The sequence below is a fragment of the Labrus mixtus genome, chromosome 10, assembly GCF_963584025.1.
Source record: "Labrus mixtus chromosome 10, fLabMix1.1, whole genome shotgun sequence".
Lineage (NCBI taxonomy): Eukaryota > Metazoa > Chordata > Actinopteri > Labriformes > Labridae > Labrus > Labrus mixtus.
In genome coordinates, this window is record NC_083621.1 from 3656300 (window position 1) to 3674741 (window position 18442).

The 18442-nt window shown below is 41.1% G+C and overlaps 1 protein-coding gene across 1 annotated transcript in view; it reads right to left on the reverse strand.

Moving 5' to 3' along the window:
- Positions 1 to 18442, reverse strand: part of fstl5 (follistatin-like 5) — a 208602-nt gene that overhangs the window by 56157 nt on the left and 134003 nt on the right. Inside the window, exons 7-8 of the mRNA XM_061047595.1 lie at positions 12781 to 12947; positions 3140 to 3260 (exon numbers count right to left, since the gene is read on the reverse strand). Of these exons, the coding sequence (XP_060903578.1) occupies positions 3140 to 3260; positions 12781 to 12947 (288 nt within the window). The remainder of the gene's footprint in view (positions 1 to 3139; positions 3261 to 12780; positions 12948 to 18442) is intronic.

The following is an 18442-nucleotide window of genomic DNA, read 5'->3' on the forward strand; positions in this document are numbered from 1 at the left end:
TGTTTTCTACTAAAGTGGCTGGGAGAGCGGCCCGAAGTTTGCAGCCACAGTACAAATTAGATGCAGCTCTATTGATTCCTGTGGGTAAAGCGGGTCACAGCAACAAAGAGAGAGCTTCAGATAAAAACATAAGAGGAGACAACGTAACTGAGGGTAGCAAATAATCACAATGAAACTGACATTTTTTGAGGGTAAAAGTCAGCATTACGGCGTCTTCTTCATCGAGATTTCAGCACAAATCAAAGAGACCGTCTATAAGGAAGCATTAGCATCAAACCTCCTGAATGATCCTCCACACATTGAACAGGCTGACAGTACAGCTTGTGCAGAGAGTGGAGGATCATTCAGGAAAGAGGATCCGGCTGTGCCTGCTTCACGGGGAAATCAAAAAGTTCCTCTTAAAGCACCTTCTGTCTAAATTGCATCAGCTCTTCTAAATGAAACTCCACATGCTGTATATCTTGTCGTTCTCATGCGGCCTCAGAGTGATGGACAGCATTCTGAATCCACTTTCCCAGAGCTACCCTCTCTCTCTCTCTTTTTCTCTCTCAGCTGTTTCTTAATTGAGTTTTTAGAAATCCTCAGTAGTCACGGCAGGATAATAGCCGCTCCTCAGAGACTTGAGCCCCGACCAAGAATATGGAATTCATTGTCTGCAGTAAAAAAGGTCATCTGCAAGTTTCAGTATCAATTACGGACAAAAGTAATCGCTCTCATGGGGTTCTTTCTGTTTCCATAAACACAATACTGGGTATAATGAGACCTGTGTATTATTGCAATTAACCTTGGAGTGATCTTTCAGAAGAATGATAATGAACCAAACTGTCTGTCAAATGTGATTAATACATGAAGCTTCCTTTTTGGCACATTGTGGTTTATGCACATTCGTCTCATTAGGAGAAGGAAACAGGCTCATTCACACAAACTCAATCTCAGCGCAGCCTCTACACCTTTGCCCTCCGCAGGCCGTCTCTGTTTCAGCATTCACGAGGCGCGTTCACACACTCACGACTTTTCAAAACCAATTAGCTTGAAGTGGAATATAAAACTCTTTACTGGAAATTGGTACCATGGCTTACATAGGCCCCGTGTCCACCTAGCCTTCAGAAAAGCGCTGGCTGTGAACTCAGGAGCGCTTGCATGAAGCGCTGAGAAGAAAAGTGATGCATGTCCGTCCTGTCTCTATGACAACAGTCCGTCGACAATGGCCGCTATATGACCAACACTCTGTTATTTTTTTACTGTATGTTTTTTATTTTAGTTAATTTCCCAATCAAACACAGAGCAAAGAGGATGTGGGTATCAAGACATGATCCCAAGGCGGGATAACTACGGGGAATATCGAAAAGGGCGCCAACCCCTTCTGAAAAGTTAAAGATTTCAAATTGATCACTCAGAGCGGCCACCCAAAATAAACAGAGCGCTCAGAACAATTACGCTGTGGGCTTTTTGTCCAGGCAGCAGCTGCTCATTCTCTCTCCTCATTGGAGAAAAGATCATGGCGCTCAGAAGAAAACGCTAGGTGGACACGGGGCCTTAAAGCACAGGTGTTCATTAAAATGGATGTGATGTACTGTATATGGGTCTTAAATGGTGGTAAATAAATCATATTTCAGATTTAGATTTTTTAATTTGTCACTCTTTTTGGCTAAATTAACATGACTGAGAAAAAGTCATTATTAATATAACATGTTGCCCGTGTCACAGTTATAGGTGTGCATTTGTATTTGTTATTTCTGAGTGGTTGTCAATCTCTAGAGGGTAAATCTAAGATAAATCGACCTTGTCAGAGGAAAGGTGTCAAGGTCACAGAGATTATGAGTGAAAGGAGGGGAGATAAAAGTATTTCAGCGCAGACAGTGATTGACAGTGTCTGACAATCCCTGAAGATTTTCACCGTAGTCTCTTCCTTCACCTCGATTTGTTAACATAAATGAATTGAGACCAACACCAGGCCCTGTGCACGACTGACTATATGACAAGAGGATGGAGGTAGACATGACCGAGCATACAGCCACACATGGACAAGCAGAGGAAGAACAGTGGGATGTTTTCTAAATTTATCTCAGTATGGGGTTACATCAGAATCCCATCTGGTGTTGAGTTACAAGCCATTAAGGTAAGAAGTGGACTGTTGGTATAAGGTAATGCAAAGTCTGAAGGTTTATAAATACCCATAGACAGTATAGCTGTTTTTTAGGTCTACAATCTTGTTTAATATTTTTGTCATGATCAGTAGAATCTAAAAGAACCATAACCAGAAAACTAAAGATCTTCATATTTGAACCCAACGCTGTCAGAGAAAGCAGCAGTGGTCCATTCATATTCATATGTCGGCAAACAATCAAAATAGACATTTCTCACTTCCTGTAAGCATCTCAAAAATATGCAAAAGTTATTTTGTCATCTCTCACAAAGAGACAGAGAGCAGAGGTTGAACATTGTTGCCATTGCATTTGTGCAATTTAGAGAGTGTGCAGATATTTGCTTGAAATCTTTGGTCATTAAAAACAAGGACATACCTAAAATTAACTTCTCTTTTTGTTGCCATGGTATTAAAACAAGTATTAATATCATTAGATTATTTCTCTGGTATCCTATTGATGTTTAAAACTCTGGGACTGTTACAACCTGAGCTGTTACTTGAAGATAATTTTGCTGCCCGTAAACTGAAGTACATATGTAGGAAGATGTCACTGTTTTTCTGTTCTGTTTTAAGAGTCAGCCTCAAGTGGACATTAGAGGAACTGCAGTTTTCTACACTCCCAACGTTTGGCCTTATTTTTCCATTTTAATTAGTTTTTTTGTGGCTTTATAGGATAGGACAGAAATAGAGTAACAGGAAATGTGGGGATAAAGAGTGGTGGATAACATGTATCAAATAGCGTCAGGTGTGGGAGTCAAACCTGCAGCCAATGGGAGTCTCCGTACATGGAGGGCCTGCACCACCAACTGAGCTAAACCGGCGCCCCTCAACACCAGAGGTTGGTGCTTGGGTGTCACACAGTTTACCTCTTTATACTACTGTTTGTAAGTGATCTAAAGAGACTGTGGGGAGTGTTGCTAGGGAATGACACTTTTGGAAATACTTACTAATAATTACTAAGACAATTTCTTTTCATATGTGGTGTCATCTTACCATTCACTTGGAGAGTGTGGGTCTGAAAAAGTTTGGCATATCCATCAGCATGACAGGTGTAGTTGCCCATGTGGGTCGTGGTCACCTTGGTGATGTAAAGTGAGCCGTCGTCTCCAAAGTCCTACCAAAGAGAGGAGGAGAAAACAAAGTTTAAAATGATATATTTAAGAAAGTTCTGTTTTTTTTTTTTTTTTCTGGCAGTGCAGCGGTGAGAGTTGAAGGCGGCTGTAGCTGGAAATGAAGTGTGTGCCAATCAGGATGCAACAAAACCTGCAGAGTGCAGATGAGACGACAAACATTCATCGCAAAGGGAAATGAAAATATGACAATCGTACAAAAAAGGCACTTTGTGGAGCAATGTCCATCAATCTTCAGTCAGAAGGCAATTGGAGCCAAAGCAAACAAAAATAAATGACAATGGTAAGAGGAATAGTTTTCTGCTTCGTCTTTTTTCCACTCAGAGGAAAGTGATCTGATGGAAAAGGGCTGAAGCCATAACTGAAGAGCATAAAAATTACATAGAATTTAATACAAAAACAGTTACATATATTTAACAAAAGTGTGAGTTGATGGTCGGCATGCTGCTCCAACAAATACACAGAACATGTTGCACGTCCATTCTCCGGAGGCCTATTTAAAGCAAAACAAAAGATGTGATCACACCAAACCTATCCATGACGTTAACGTGTGTGGAGCGAACTGAAACATGATTAATTCATGCTGTGTCGTGACAATTAAGCCAGAGAACGCACCGAAGAAATGGAGAGAGAGAATAAATGAGTCAGCTGTGAAACATAAAGAAGCCCCCCAAAGCTAATGAGACCAGCGACGGTGTGCCACAGGGATGAATCGTCCCGGTAAAGAGCCAAAGCATGCCATCTTGACAAGTCATTGTGATGAGTTTTTTTTTTCTTCTATTGTTGTGTCTTCATCATGTTTTGTGTGAATGCCAAATCAGTGGAAATGGAAAACATTGCCAACTGAAGTAATTTATTCCTTAAGTACATTTACCAGGAAGAGTTGTGCAGGAGTAGCTGCAGGTTTGACGTCGCCCTGCAGTATTCCTTTCATATACTCCGCTTACTAAAATAAGAACTGACCAATCAAACACACGATTAATGCTGAGTGTTTAATAATTCTTATTGAATGTGCTTCTCTTAAACTCATTGGTAGAGTTGGTCGTCTCTCAACTGGAAGGTCGAGGGTTCGATCCCCAGATCCTGCAGCAACATGTCCGCAATTTCTCCAACTTTCACATTTCTTTACCAAAACTCCATACCGCACCTTTAAGGCTGTTACTTTGATTAATGTTGCCAAATGTTGAGCTCATAGTGGATTAACATTTGGTCCATAAATAATATAATAAAGAGTTCGGTCTGGACCTGCTCTTTCTGTAAAGTGTCCCAAGAGAACATTTGTTGTAAATTGGCGCCATACAAATACAAATAATGATTCATTAATTAAATATGTACCTGCCCCTAACATCCACATGCTCTGGTGTTTTGGGATGCAATACTCATTTTTCAATACCTGGTAGTTTATCAAAATAATATGCAATTTGTAGGCGCTGGAATATTAATCATCATTAAGCAGATTTTTTTTCAAACATTTCAGAACAAATGTCCAAAATAATCTTTAAGATTACATTTTGATTCGTAATTTCAGGAAAAAAACTCAAAATATATCTTCAATTATTTAGTAACAGACAATACAGCAAATCAACTTAATTAAACTAATATTAAATGAATCTGCAGAGACACTTGGAGTTAAAATAATGCGTATCATAGTCGATTTTTCACCACTTTTGATTTCACAGCAGCTCTCCAGCAGCCTTTTTTTTTTTTTTCCCAGCGCCCTCTGACTTGATGAAGGCCGTGTGTCAAAACGTGATCACTGCCATGCATTAAAGAATTATCCGGGTATCTTCTTAGTGCTGTGAACTTTCGATCTTCAGATTGTCCACGACTCTGCCCCTGTGCTCCTTTTGTCTCATAACTGAACACACCAATCTTTTACTAAAAAGAACAGCTCAGCCCTGATTACTAGTCCTCTGTCAGAAGAGTTCACAGCAGGACGAGAACCTTCTCTCATTAAAAAGCTTTTAACATTTCCAACACCTCTTCGCTGGCTGTTTTCTTCTTGGCATCCAGCCTCTCTGTAAATGTGTAAAAAACAGGCGCCATTGTGTTTACAGGCGTACTGTGTGTTTATCAGTTCGTCCTGGTATGCTCTGATCTAACCTGCAAGCTCGGTAACCGGGCTCGGGCTGAGTGAAGCATCAGAGCTTCACAATATGAGGGGAAATCGATGGTGCGTTTTGGCCCCTCGGGCTGAGAGCATATTGTGTCACCTTCTTAAATGAAAAATGAATGGGGGGGAAGAAATGAAACTCAGGGGGGTGGAACGAGCCGCGGCAGAGGCTGTCGACATGATTCCTCCACCTCGCCTCACCACGGCTATCAGCGGCACCCAGCAGCACCCAGCTCTCTGCAGACGCAGCAAGCCGGCGTGTGAAGGGTGACAAGGGCAGGTAGAGGTGGATTTACAAATAGGCCACAGCCCTCAAGAAACTATAATTAATAAAGCTGCCAGTGACAGGTCACCTCTGAAAAGGACACCTAAAGAGCCACCGCATTGGACAGCTAACCTCTCAGCTAAGTGACGAGGCATTTCAGAAAACCCGTACTGGAGAAGTTTGCAGGCTGGCCTTATGAAACTTTGTGAAAAGGAGCACAACAACGTGCTGGGTGAAAATAGCCTGCGGTGTGAACTCAGAGTCAGAGGAACTTGCTTCTCTCAAATTAAAACCGTTTTAGGTCAACACAACTAAAAATAGAGGGCTGCTTCACTAAATTACTACAATCACATTTTCTCACTTTCCTTCAGGGGTATAGAGTCACACTGCCACTTTCAGTTTTGTGTGCCAATGTTTTTAGATGTCTACTGCAAACAAAAAGTCCTACCTACACCTCAATGTTATCAAGGTAAAATAGTTTCAGAAGTAACCCTGCAGCATCCACAAACCTCAGAACTGGAACTACTTTCAAACACGGCCAAGATAAATTGTTCACATTTGTAAGAATACCTGGAGTACCATGGGTACTTCTTTTTCTTTACAAACTGCATTAGTCCCCTATTAATTCTTCATCTTGATTTAGAGACATGCTACTAAACACAGAAGTCCCAAATTAAACACGGGACCCATGGTGTCTTGCTCAAGGCCACCTCAGCAGTACCTGTCACCTGGAACCTCTGGAAGCTTTCCATACTTTGATCTGCACCAGTACTTGAACCGGCGACCCTCTGGTTCCCATTCTAAGTCCCTATAGACTGAGCTACTGCTGCCATAAAACCAGAGTTAGGTGGACATTTCAGAGTTGATCATTTGATAGTATCATGCCATAGAAGAACAAACTATCTTCATGCATTTGTTACAGTAGAAAGGTACGGTAAAGTACTGTAAAGACTGCAGAGCTAAAGTGGATAAATATGTGCTCCAAACTCCCACAGACTCATATTATTTAAATGTTTTTTTAGGAATGAAAAAGCTTTTCATTTCTCAACTCACACAGAATATTTTCACAATCCTTACGTCATGTTTCCATTTCACTCAACAAAAGAACAAACTGTGCTCCCAATAACATCTTTATCTTTTTGAGTGGTGAAGCCACCGATGGCAGAGGCTGCTATCTAAAAGTGTCCATCAGTGTGAATTAATCCTTTTCATACACATTTGCTGACACGTCAACATGTGGCTGCAGGAGCTTGGGATCGAACCCCAGACCGTCCGATTCAGAGATGACAGACTCACTGAATCACAGCCGACCATTTAAGTTTGTAAATTGTAAAAAACCTTACAGGATAAAGAGTCATTTTATGCTTTTCTCTTTTAATAAATTCCAGGGGAAGAAGGAAAAAGAACAAAATATTGATCCTCTGATATCTCTTCTTTTCTGCATCACAGAGCTCCTTAACGACCTGAATGAGCCACAACACTGCGCTGTATAAAATAATGTTTCTTCATTACCACAAACCTAGCCGCTTGTTGTTTTTGTTTGTTTCCTTCTAAGCTGTTAAAAGGAAACTATTCAGAGTGTTTTTTTAGGAATCAGTATATCTTCTTACGCCAATGATTGATATACTGAACAGGAAGTAGAGGCTTTGAGTCAGAGAGCTGCAGACTGGCTCACAGCTGTGTGAGATGAACACATCGTTGATTTTGTTGACCGTGTAGGTTCTCAGTCATCCTGGTCATGGTGTGAATTCAAAGCTTGATCCAAAGGTAACTGGACTTGGTTGAAGATCTTGAAGATGTTTCACCTCTCCTCTGAAATAGCTCCGCCCACTAGAGAGTTCAGAACTGAAGAAGCCTTTTGGAGGAAGAGAGGTGAAAAGTCTTCAAGATCTTTAACCAAGTCCAGCTGCCTTTGGATCAAGCTTGGAATCATCTTTTCAAAGGTTTGTTGGCGATATATCTCGACCCTGACCTTTAATGCTTTGTTCTCACAAGTGTATGTGTTAATATGCATTCAATTTGTTTTCATCTGCAGGAGAATAAAAACCTAATTCTCATCTTATTACACGATTTTAACCTGTGCATATGCTGATTACAGCACCGTGCGTCTGCTGTAGGCACCTTGTTAGCTTTGTGGGATTTTTGTGAATGAAACATGAATAAAAAAAAAGTGAAGGCATGTCCGTCTGTCGAGGCAAACATAAACGAGTAAATACATAAAAACAGCCTACCTGGGTTGGGATCTGTTGGGGAGAGAAAACAGGTCAAACATTGATGAGGTTAATTCATTTAAAGCAGCGAAGGGGAAGAAAAACAAAATCAGTCAAGTGACACTTCAGATGACGTGATCACAGATTCATCTATGTTGTAAGTATTCTCCTCGTTGTAGATCCAACTTAATAATCTCACAGTGTGTCTGCAGACTCCCTGACCACATTATTAATACACCAACAATACCCTCTTGATAGGAGATGAAGATGTATTCAAAGTGACCACGGTGGTTCAGTAAGATTTATGTGTTATCTGCCTTCCAAAGATGCAGCGCTTCATTTATCCCTCCTCTGGGAACAGCAGCACAGAGAGAATACAAATTCCATCGCTGGTGGTCATGCACAATGATCAAAACTGAATGTAGATATTTTAAATGATGACGATGATACATTCAATGTTACATGACATGCAGAGGCGCTGCTTGTCAACAGGCAGGGCAGGATACTGGTCGGGACCTCAGGCCAGTAAGGGGCCCCTGAGGGCTGACAAACTTAAAAAAATGGCGGTGGCTTAAATCTAGAAATTCTTGTAATGACAATGTAAGGTGGCCCCATCTGACATCACTCCTTCTTGTTGCCCTGCTAAGCATCTCAAGCATCATTACTGTTAAAACACAAAGTGCTTCAATGAAGTCACTTAAAGGCTTTATATGACAGACAGGAGGAGATAAATAACTATTTTTACAATGAATATGAAGCACCATCATGGGAAAGGTTGGGTTTTTATGCTTATAGGACTTGTTAAAGTCTTTATATGTGATTTTTTGATCCAGCAGATGTCGCCCTTGAGCACCAGCATGAAACCAAAACAACTTATAACCAATATGGCGCCGTCACAGAATCAATATGAACGTACAAAGACGAGATGACGGCCGAGCTTCAGTGCAGAAAAAAGTCTGAAAGTCTGAAACCCGTAAAAATAAATGAAGAAGCTTCAGTCCAGTTAAAACCATCTGAGGATTTTATCGCATTTTTCAACATGGTAGAAAGTCAGGATTTTGCTTAACCTTTAAATTCCATACTTCAAGTTTTTATCCACAGCTTTCTGCGGACCTTAAAGATCAGCCCTTAAAGTCTTTATATGTGATTTTTTTTGATCCAGCAGATGTCGCCCTTGAGCACCAGCATGAAACCAAAACAACTCACGCTGCATTGTTGTGTTAGCATGCTAATGCTAGCGATCTTTATTATGCTCGTATCTTCACACTGCATGTAAATTTACCTGAAATGAGAGTGATCTAGAAACACAGTTAAGCAGTGAGTACAGTATGTTATTCTTCTTTTCTCTAGTCCCTCAATTAAACATCTTTTATACACGAGGGGAGGAGTCAGCCGGCCGTCCCGGCGATGTAAACAAAGTGAAGATAGGACTCTGAAAACTCTGAAAACATCACAGACAGTGGGACTCGGGTGTTACACCCATTGTAGACAGTCATGACTCACAGAGTTATTTTCAGAGGATATACTTGATTTACATTTAAGTGTGAAAAATCACATATAAAGACTTTAAAGAATTATCCGTCTGGGAGTGAAAAAAGAGAGGAAGAGGAATAAGCTGCAGGACACTGGAAGACATGATGGGGATGAACGCTGCGGTTGGAGGGGCCCCATATACAATTTTGGCTAAGGCCCCAACAGACTCTAGAATCTCCACTGGGTACATGTGGACAATACAGAGGTAATGTGAGACTGAATGGAGTAAAGCTTCAAAGCAGTGAGGGAGATAAAACACCTTTTTTTTGACGGACGAGATAAGAAAGCAGGAAAAGGAAACAGAGCGCAGATTGCACGGCTTCCTGCCTCATATCGTTGAGTTTTGTTTGAAGCAGCAGTCTTCAGAACTCTTTCGATTCTTATTAATTCAACGTCTTTCCAGGATTTTGTGCTAAATGTGAAATACTTTTGCTGTGACCTTGCAAATTGACTTTGCAACTAGGACATGTTACACCAAAAATGAAAAAAAAGCAGCGGAGAAATATTTCTTGAAGGGGTTGATTTCCTAAACTTTTTAAAGAATTACAAAAAGTGCATTTTTTCATCTTCTGTGCTGGGACTGCAGAATCATCATCCCAAGACGCTAACATTAACAGTCAGGCACACACACATACAGCAAACTGTCTTTGGCTCGGCCACTCAGGGAGAATTGAAATACTGACAGCCTTAGATGATGATGCAATAGCCAGCAACTGTCAACTTCATGGAATTACAGTAAGCTGCTTTGTCAAAAATTTAGAGAGGCTCCATTGAACTCCGGGATACAAGCGCACCCATGGGGATTAATGCCGATCTACTAAGTGTGAACGTCGACAAAATTTCAAAAAAATCAACCCCGTTCTAAACTGGGAAGGCCGGCGAGATCGGAATTCATAAAGCTCCCGTGTGTGCTCACAGGAATATGACTCTAATTAAGGCTGGCAGTGGATACTCACAAATATTAACAGCCAGCAATTATGCAGGAATTGTCTGCAAGGCAATTTAGAACGAGTCGGAGGATGCCAGGTGCAGAGAAAAATCCATTCTCCTCTCTGGAAGGAGCAACACATGATTGACTGGATGTCTGAGAGCCAAAAATAAATCTGGATTAAGCCGCGGTTGATGTGTTCCCCCACCGGTTAGTTTTCTCTCGATGCAGCGTGGTTTTGCACATCTTTTTTTCCTGATGAGTCACAAGAGACATGTCGACACTCGTGCTGATTCGCTCGCTGTGTTGGTGCAGATGCTCGGGAAGTATTTTGTGCACCAGCAGGGGTTGTAAACTCTGGGTATGTTAGACATCTGACAGTCGTAGACCTCCAGGGTTAAAGAACAGCAAGTTCTCTCGGTCTGAAGAGGCAGTTTAAGACTCACTTCATGAAGCTGCAGCCTGACGTGCTGTGTGCACCACAGAGACAGAGGAAGACTCTTTTAGTGCAAAAAACATTAAACCTGGTTCATACACAGAGCCTGGGAGTGGCAAAGTGTTCCAGGGTTAATTAAAATGCAGACTTTGTTGCACCCTTTTTTTTCCGCTCTGTTCCCTCCATGACGTTAAGCTTCTTCAGAGTGAAATCTAATTTTTACGACTTGTCCAGGTGTTTGATGGTTGGAAAGCACAAAAGGCTGCGCTTTTGAACACAGGATGTCCTCCTTTCCGATCCCTCATTAAGCTGAAAAACAGAGACTGCAAAGGAGATGTTATATTTAAAAAAGTTGCCCAAAAAAAGTCAGACACTTTCATATCGTTGTTCTATCTGCGGCCATTATTCCAGCCATTGATGAACTTCACACAAAGCTTTTTTTGGTGACTTTTTTGCTGCTACAATGGAAACACTGAAAAGCATTTGACAGCAGAATCTTTCATCTCCGCTCGGATATGTGAAAAGAAAAAAAAAAGGGCCTGTGCAGGATCTGCATATTAGTCACCATGCAGGAAAGTGATGATTGTGTGAAGTGCAGACAAAGACCACACCTCGGTCGGGTCTTGCTGTGTGTCTTCAGGCAATTATTAAAGAAGAAACACATTTATGTTTTATTGTTTTTGCAAAAGGAGAAAAAATGAAAAAGAACAAAACAGTTCCTGGGAAGAAGAATAAAAAGAAAGACAGATCAAAAGACTACTTTGACCTTGCAGGACCTCGCACCTCTCTTTCTCTTCTTCTTCCACAAATCCTCTGAAAGATATTCAGAGCCGTTTTTTTTAAAGAAATAATCTGACTTGACATTTCTTTTTCTCTCACTCCCAGCGTTTTCACACATCTTCTTTTGGAGCTGGATTGCTTAAAAGCAGTCACAGTATATTATGGGGGAAAAAAAATTGCAAAAAAAAAACAAACAAAAAAACGCGAATGGTGGGTAAAGCTGTATCGCTCTCATGTGCACGGCCTGAAAATCACCTCATGATGTCGACGCCGCTCTTAATGTGCATCTCCACGTCGCGGGGAAACCAGAACCAGCGTGCTAGTTTAGAAGCCAGTTGATGGTGCCAAGGATGACTGGCGACAGCTGGCCGCCTCTTACTCATTTTAAGGGTCATCAACATTTAATGTTACATTAGCGGCTTCGCTGGGTCTCCCTTTATCTACTGCGACAGTGTTGACTTAATTATGCACAGCAGTATCACACTCATCTCGGTCAGCGGTGACACGCGCAGATGAAAAAAGGGGGAAGGAGAAAGCGTCTTGCCTTCTGTGCACCTCGTCAACCTAAGTGTCCTTCTTCCTTTTTTTGATGTGGATGAAAGTGACACAGCGGGCTGTCTGGGGCCGCGCTCGCAGATTAACACACACACACACACACACACACACACACACACACACACAGGCGCACATAGGCGCACATAGACATACACATGGCGTACAGTCTTTTCACAGAGCTGGAAAAGTAGGTCCTTCCTCTAGGGCTGAACCCCTTTGGAATCCCCCCCTTCATCTTCTTTCCTTTTGTCTGAAATCCCTGTCCCTCCAAGCGAGTCTCTGAACACAGACACCAGGAACACAAACTGACATCCTGGATTACTGTCAGACCTACAATACAAAGCCAGCGCCAACAGTCAAATAAAATGTGCTGACAATCTGAGCGGCTGCCAAAAAATATAAAAAATAAAGTCGGAATATGACAAGGTATAAATATAGGTTGAAATTATCTGGAGTTTTGCAGCTTGCGTCGTTAAGAATTGATGATGCTTCCCAATGTGAAGACACAATAATCAGACCTGCTCTCTGCTCGTGTCACAGCCATTTAACTATTAATCCTGATTCTATATTGATCTGCCTATCCATGTTTATATATGTCCGCTACCTACCTATCCCTCTTATCTCACCATCTATCTCTCCGTACACAATAAATCAGAGCGAGGAGTGATGACAGCCGGCTCTTACATTGATGTCGTCCAGGTTCAAGGAGTTCAGGTATTGATGGTTTCTCTTCCACAATATTGGCGGCCTCCGCTCCCCGGTGATGGCACATGTCATCACGGCGCTTTGGCCCACTGTTACCGTGGTGACGCTCACTCTCTGGTCATCTGGAAGGCTGAGCAGGTACACATCTGTTGAGGAGGGAAAACACAACGTTAGATGCATCGTCTGACGGGGGACTGATGTTTTTTTCTTTTGGAGTTTGGAGACATTTTATGAAACTGAGGAGTAAAGAAGTAGCAGCAATTAGTTCTGTGTAAAACTTTTAATTTGAGTTTACTTTATGTCTGCATATTGAAGGACTTTCCTTTCTTGTAACAGCTCATAATTCAGATAAACTCACTGAGATACTTCACGATGCAAGATTTCATGTTTTGTTTTTTTCTTCCTCGGCACATTTTCACTTAATGAAGCCTGAAAAACAACAATGCACAATACAGAGTGTCTCAATTAGCTGCTGTTCTGCCGTATCTATAGAGGCAGATGTTTTTTTTTTTGTTTTTAGCTAAAGATGCACTGAGGCAGCACAATTATTGCAATTTGCAAAGTAATGGGAATAGATTAGGTTAAATGTTCTGTAAATCCTTTGCATAATTTATGTAATGATACAATAATGAAAGTCCTGCTTCCTCTGCTGGTCTCTCTGAGGACCCCAGGTCCACCAATCTGCACCTTCTTTTTTTTTTTTGCCAGCAGCACAAAAACAGACACATCTGGGAGGCGGCGGTTCTGCTGGTGTAAGCGTGCTGCTTTGTAACTAGAAGCTGGAATATTTTTAAACATGCTCGCTGCTTTGAGAGTATTAAACAAGCAAGCTAGGCTCTCCACGTAGCTGTAAAAGCCCAGGAGTGCACCTTTACTGATGAAAGAGACATGGCAAAAAATAAGCTTTGCACTGCCAGCGAGGTTCCCCACGGAAACACAAGCCTCGACTTCGACCCGACTCACTGCTTTGCTTGATTCTGTAATTCTGTAACACCAGCATGGAGCATGCTTTTGGTGGTTACGAGACGGGGATACATTCTCTGTGGTAAATTTTTCTACCCATAATTGAAAGTAAATAGGGCCACAAAGGGGACGTCAGGGTGGGTTCTGAGGTCAGCATGGCTATGGTTGGTGTTTTTTGTCGAGACAGAATGCACACCCCTCACTAATTCTCCTGCTGTGTTACGTAACATGGCCTGTGAGAGAATGCGATTTTAATCTTTCTCTTGGGTAATGAGCAACGGAGCAAAAGGAAACACAGACTCAATTTGTTCTGCTCCTAAGGGCATGAAATACAAAAACCTAATGAAAGAGCAGGTCCAGCAGACAGTGTTTCGGTCGCCACAGCCCCGAGAATAAGGATGAGAGCACCTTCAATTACAGCAGGACTCCGATGGCCCCGTACCAATCGGCTTCTGAATGCTTTTTTTTTTTTTTTTTTAAACCTTCTCGCTCGTTTGCTCCACTCGTTGTGTCTTTGAGCTGTGTGAACTTACGGGCCTCTTTGATCCAGGCCGTTCACACTGAGAGCCGTGAGAGAGAGAAACTCAAACTTCTTCATTTCAGCAGGAAGCTTGCAGAGTTAAGACTCGTAATCTGTCGTTTGGCCTGGAGAAACCCCCCGAATAAACCCCCGCCAAATCTCCTCAAAATTACAGGATTAATAACAGACATTCCTTCTAAGTGGAGCAGAACTCTAACTGTGGGAGATTATACTGTCAGTGGAGAGTTTGATCCAGCTCTGGGGTGATTTGGGATGACTATAGTGCCAAAACTTCATGAACCCAACTCTTTCTTTTGGTTTTAATTATTTAAGTATTGTTGTATTATTTTTACAGACTTCTTATTTAAATAAAAATGAACTGTTTTTTGACGGTAGTTGCACGTCCACATCATCAAATTATCTCTATTTATAGCTTGACATGGTGCAGTGGTTAGCGCTGTTGCCTCACAGCGAGGAGCTTCCTGGTTCAAATCCCCGTCTGACAGGAGCATCTCTGTGTGGAGTTTGGATGTTCTCCCCGAGCATGTGTGGGTTCCCTCTGAGTACTCCAGCTTCCTCCCACGTTAGTTTAAATGGTGACCCTACAATCGCCAGTAGGTGTGAATGTGTGTGTGGCTGGTTTCCTGTCTCTATATGTCAGCTCTGTGATTGACTGGCGATCAGTCCAGCGTGTAACCCCGTCTCTCGCCCAATGACAGCTGGGATTTGCTCCAGCTCCCCAGCGACCCCGAACGGAGTAAAGATAATGGATGGACGGAAGGAGTAGCTTAACATTCAGCTGTTTAAACATGACAACACAGACAACTGAAAGTATCAGCCTGTAAGTCTACACATCACTCTTTGTAACTTCTCATATTTGGTTTTCCTAAAATGTTTGCTGTTTTATTAATTTATTTTGGAAAATGTAATCAGGAAAAGATTACACCTTCAGTACTTTTAACATGTATTCATTTCTTCCTATTAACTTACATCGTACCTATTATGTGCGTTTGCGTTTTCCTTTCTAACAGGGCTGTCAAATAATCAAAAATAGTAAATCCTGACTAATTGCTAGATTGCAATTGTTAATTTATATTAATGACATTTTGATTTCATATTTAAAATTATTTTATTTTACATCTAAAAATACAAATTGTTAGGCTTTTATTTTGAAATGTTGTACTGTCTTAAGCTGACAGTATTTTACTCGCTGTTTGAATTCAACCCTGCTTTTATTTTGAAATAAAGTAAGGACCCTCTGGTAGAGTGAAGGTTAGGACATGTAGTTAAGCACAAAAACAGGAAGTGGTTAGGGATCCCAAACTGAGGTCAAACAGCTCAAAGGAACGGTAACAAAGGTCAATGTGTGATGTCATCAGGTCAATGTGTGATGTCATAAGGTGGATATGACTTTGGACTCGTCAGCTGAGCTGTCTGAGAGTTTGTTAAAGTGAAATGAGACATTGAAAGATGCAGCAGTGTCCTTCTTTTACATCACTGAGACTACAGGGAGACACTGAGGACGAGTATCTACGGAGAGCCTGAAGGGACAAAACAGCATGGCGTTTAAAAAACAAAATGATGCGTTAATTTGAGACTAATAATGCTGACAGTCCGACTTTCTAATCTGTATAAATCCAAACACCTGTAACTGCTTGCAGACATAACACCTAGTTGAATATCACCTAAACTTTGACAGCTTTTTTTTTCGCTCTTTTTCGAGTTTCGCTCAACTTATCTCACAGCTTTCTTGACAGACAAACACTTTATAACGTAAGTGAATGCAACACCACTAATGTTGGCTGTAAACACAGTTTTTTAGCAAACACATCAGAGACACTTTCAGCTCCATGAAGCCGGAGATGGTTGCCAAGCTATTGCAGCAGATTGAATTATATAACCCAGGTGCTATGATACAGAGTCCACTGCCATGTATTTTTAGATCTTATGCTCATTTTGTTGCTGTATTCTGAATACTTTTTTTGCTTTTTTTTTTAATGGAGCTTTTAACTGTAGCACCTTGAGATAATCATTTTGAAACCAAAGTTTCACAAACTGTTATGAATACAAAGTGATCTCACCCACATGAGACAAAGTGAGACTCAGTTTAATGATTCATTAGTGATCCAATCAGTCTCTCATTTCTAAAACACAAACATGAATGCATTCACTCATTAGTGAGTCTCTTTGATTGGCTGGTGATAAAGCTGTCTTGTGATGGCGTGCACACGGGGGGAGTCCTCCTGTCATGAACACAACCCGTCACTTACACTGATGTAGACAAAGAAAAAGGTTTAAATCGTACATGAAAAGCAATAAGGAAGTTCATAAAGAGACTGAGACATTTCCCTTGTGGACTTCATTATGTGACAGAAATCATTTGATGTGACTCGTTTGATCAGTGAGGAGCTGTTTGTATGTAATGAAGATGTGACAACAGCAGTCAGCAGGGGTGATATGAGAGCCTTTAAGGACAGATAGAAAAGAAATTACTTTTGGAAAATGAAAAATATTGAAGCGAAGAGAAGCTATTACTGTAAAGGTCCTCGATTAAACCGTTTGTCATTGGATGAGTTGAGAAAGTGGAAGTCTGGAAGTTGAGCTGACCTTTAGTTTGAGAGGGTTACTTGTTGTGTTGGGTGTCAGGGGCGTGTCCAGACTTTATGACTTTACTCTTTTGTGAAAACAGTCCATCAGAAGAAACTAATCCCTTCATATAGCGCAGACGAAGCAGCGGGAGCAACTTGTGGTTAAGTGTCTTGCCTAAGGACACATCTGACATGTCGAACCCTCGACCTTCCGGTTGAGAGACGACGACTCCACCACCACAGCCGCCCCTTAATAATGGCAACATATCTCCTTAGCTTAATGCTTTATGACATGTTCAAATGCCTAATATAAAGTAGCCTACTTGAAAAATTGCATGCAAACTCCTGCACAGTCTAACGCGAAAAAAAAACAAACATTTATTTGCAGAGCTTTGGTCCCGACACATTGTCAGTTAGTTCATTGCAAGTACGACAGAGTGCATTACTTTCCTTTGCACCTGTTTTGTAAAATAAATGTGCAAAGTATGTGTTTACAATTTAAAGTACAATATCCTGTAATATGCTACTTTGATATGTAAGGAGTACTTGCAGTCTTTTGCAAAAAAAAAAGCCTGAATAGTTAATACTTAAGCACCGTTTCTGACAGGGCAAATAGCCAATCACAGTTTAGGATTTCTGGGTTGGCTAATAAGATTTTAAGTGGGCCCATTCCTCCTTATGGACACAACTCCAGACTGACCCCCTGTTGGGTGTTTCATGTGAAAATGGCCTGTAGTTTATGTCGATCATTTCTGCAGCAACAACCTGCAACTCTGATGTAATTTGCATGATGTCGTTTCTGACTGAGAAAAACTATGATCCAGGAACAATGTGAGAAAATAAATAGACTCAACAAACTGGGCGACAAATAATAAGTACGCATATTAAACAAGCAGTCAGATTAGTTGAGATTTCAAGATTAAACTAAAAGTGAATGCACCTGTAATGTTGATATTGAGAATTACTGAGGCAAGTACAACAAGTTAAACCAGGAAGACTCTCTTTGAAAGTGAAATGCAATTTTACTATTTACCTTTATTTTTATTTTCCAAAAAATTGTCTCAAGGTTTTTGAAAACTTAGAATTTCAAATCTTCGTCTCTTCAGGTTTGGTTTCTGAACAAAAATGGAAGGTCATCATTAATAATGTTGATGTCTTTTGAAAAAATGTTAGGCTAATTGTTGTTTTTTTGTTTGTTTCTAAATGGCATTTTTTGGGGGCATTTTTGTCTTTATTGGAGAGGACAGCTAAAGAGAGACAGGAAATGTTGGATGAGAGAGCAGAGGACAACATGCAGCAAAGGGTAAAGGTCAGATTCAAACCCCACGTCTGCTGCAATGAGGACTATAGCCTCTGTACATGGGACGGACAACGTAACCACTAGGCTACAGGCACCCCTGGTGGGCTAATAGTTAGTGTGGGTTTCCTAAATAAATGTCAATATAAGGAAATAAAAAAAAAAACCTGTCCAGATGGAAAGCAAAAATCTCAGAGCCAGCAGAGGAAAATGAAAAAGACCGAAGAGGGGAAAAAAAGTATTTATAGGAAACAACAAAAGTGGGACATTTAA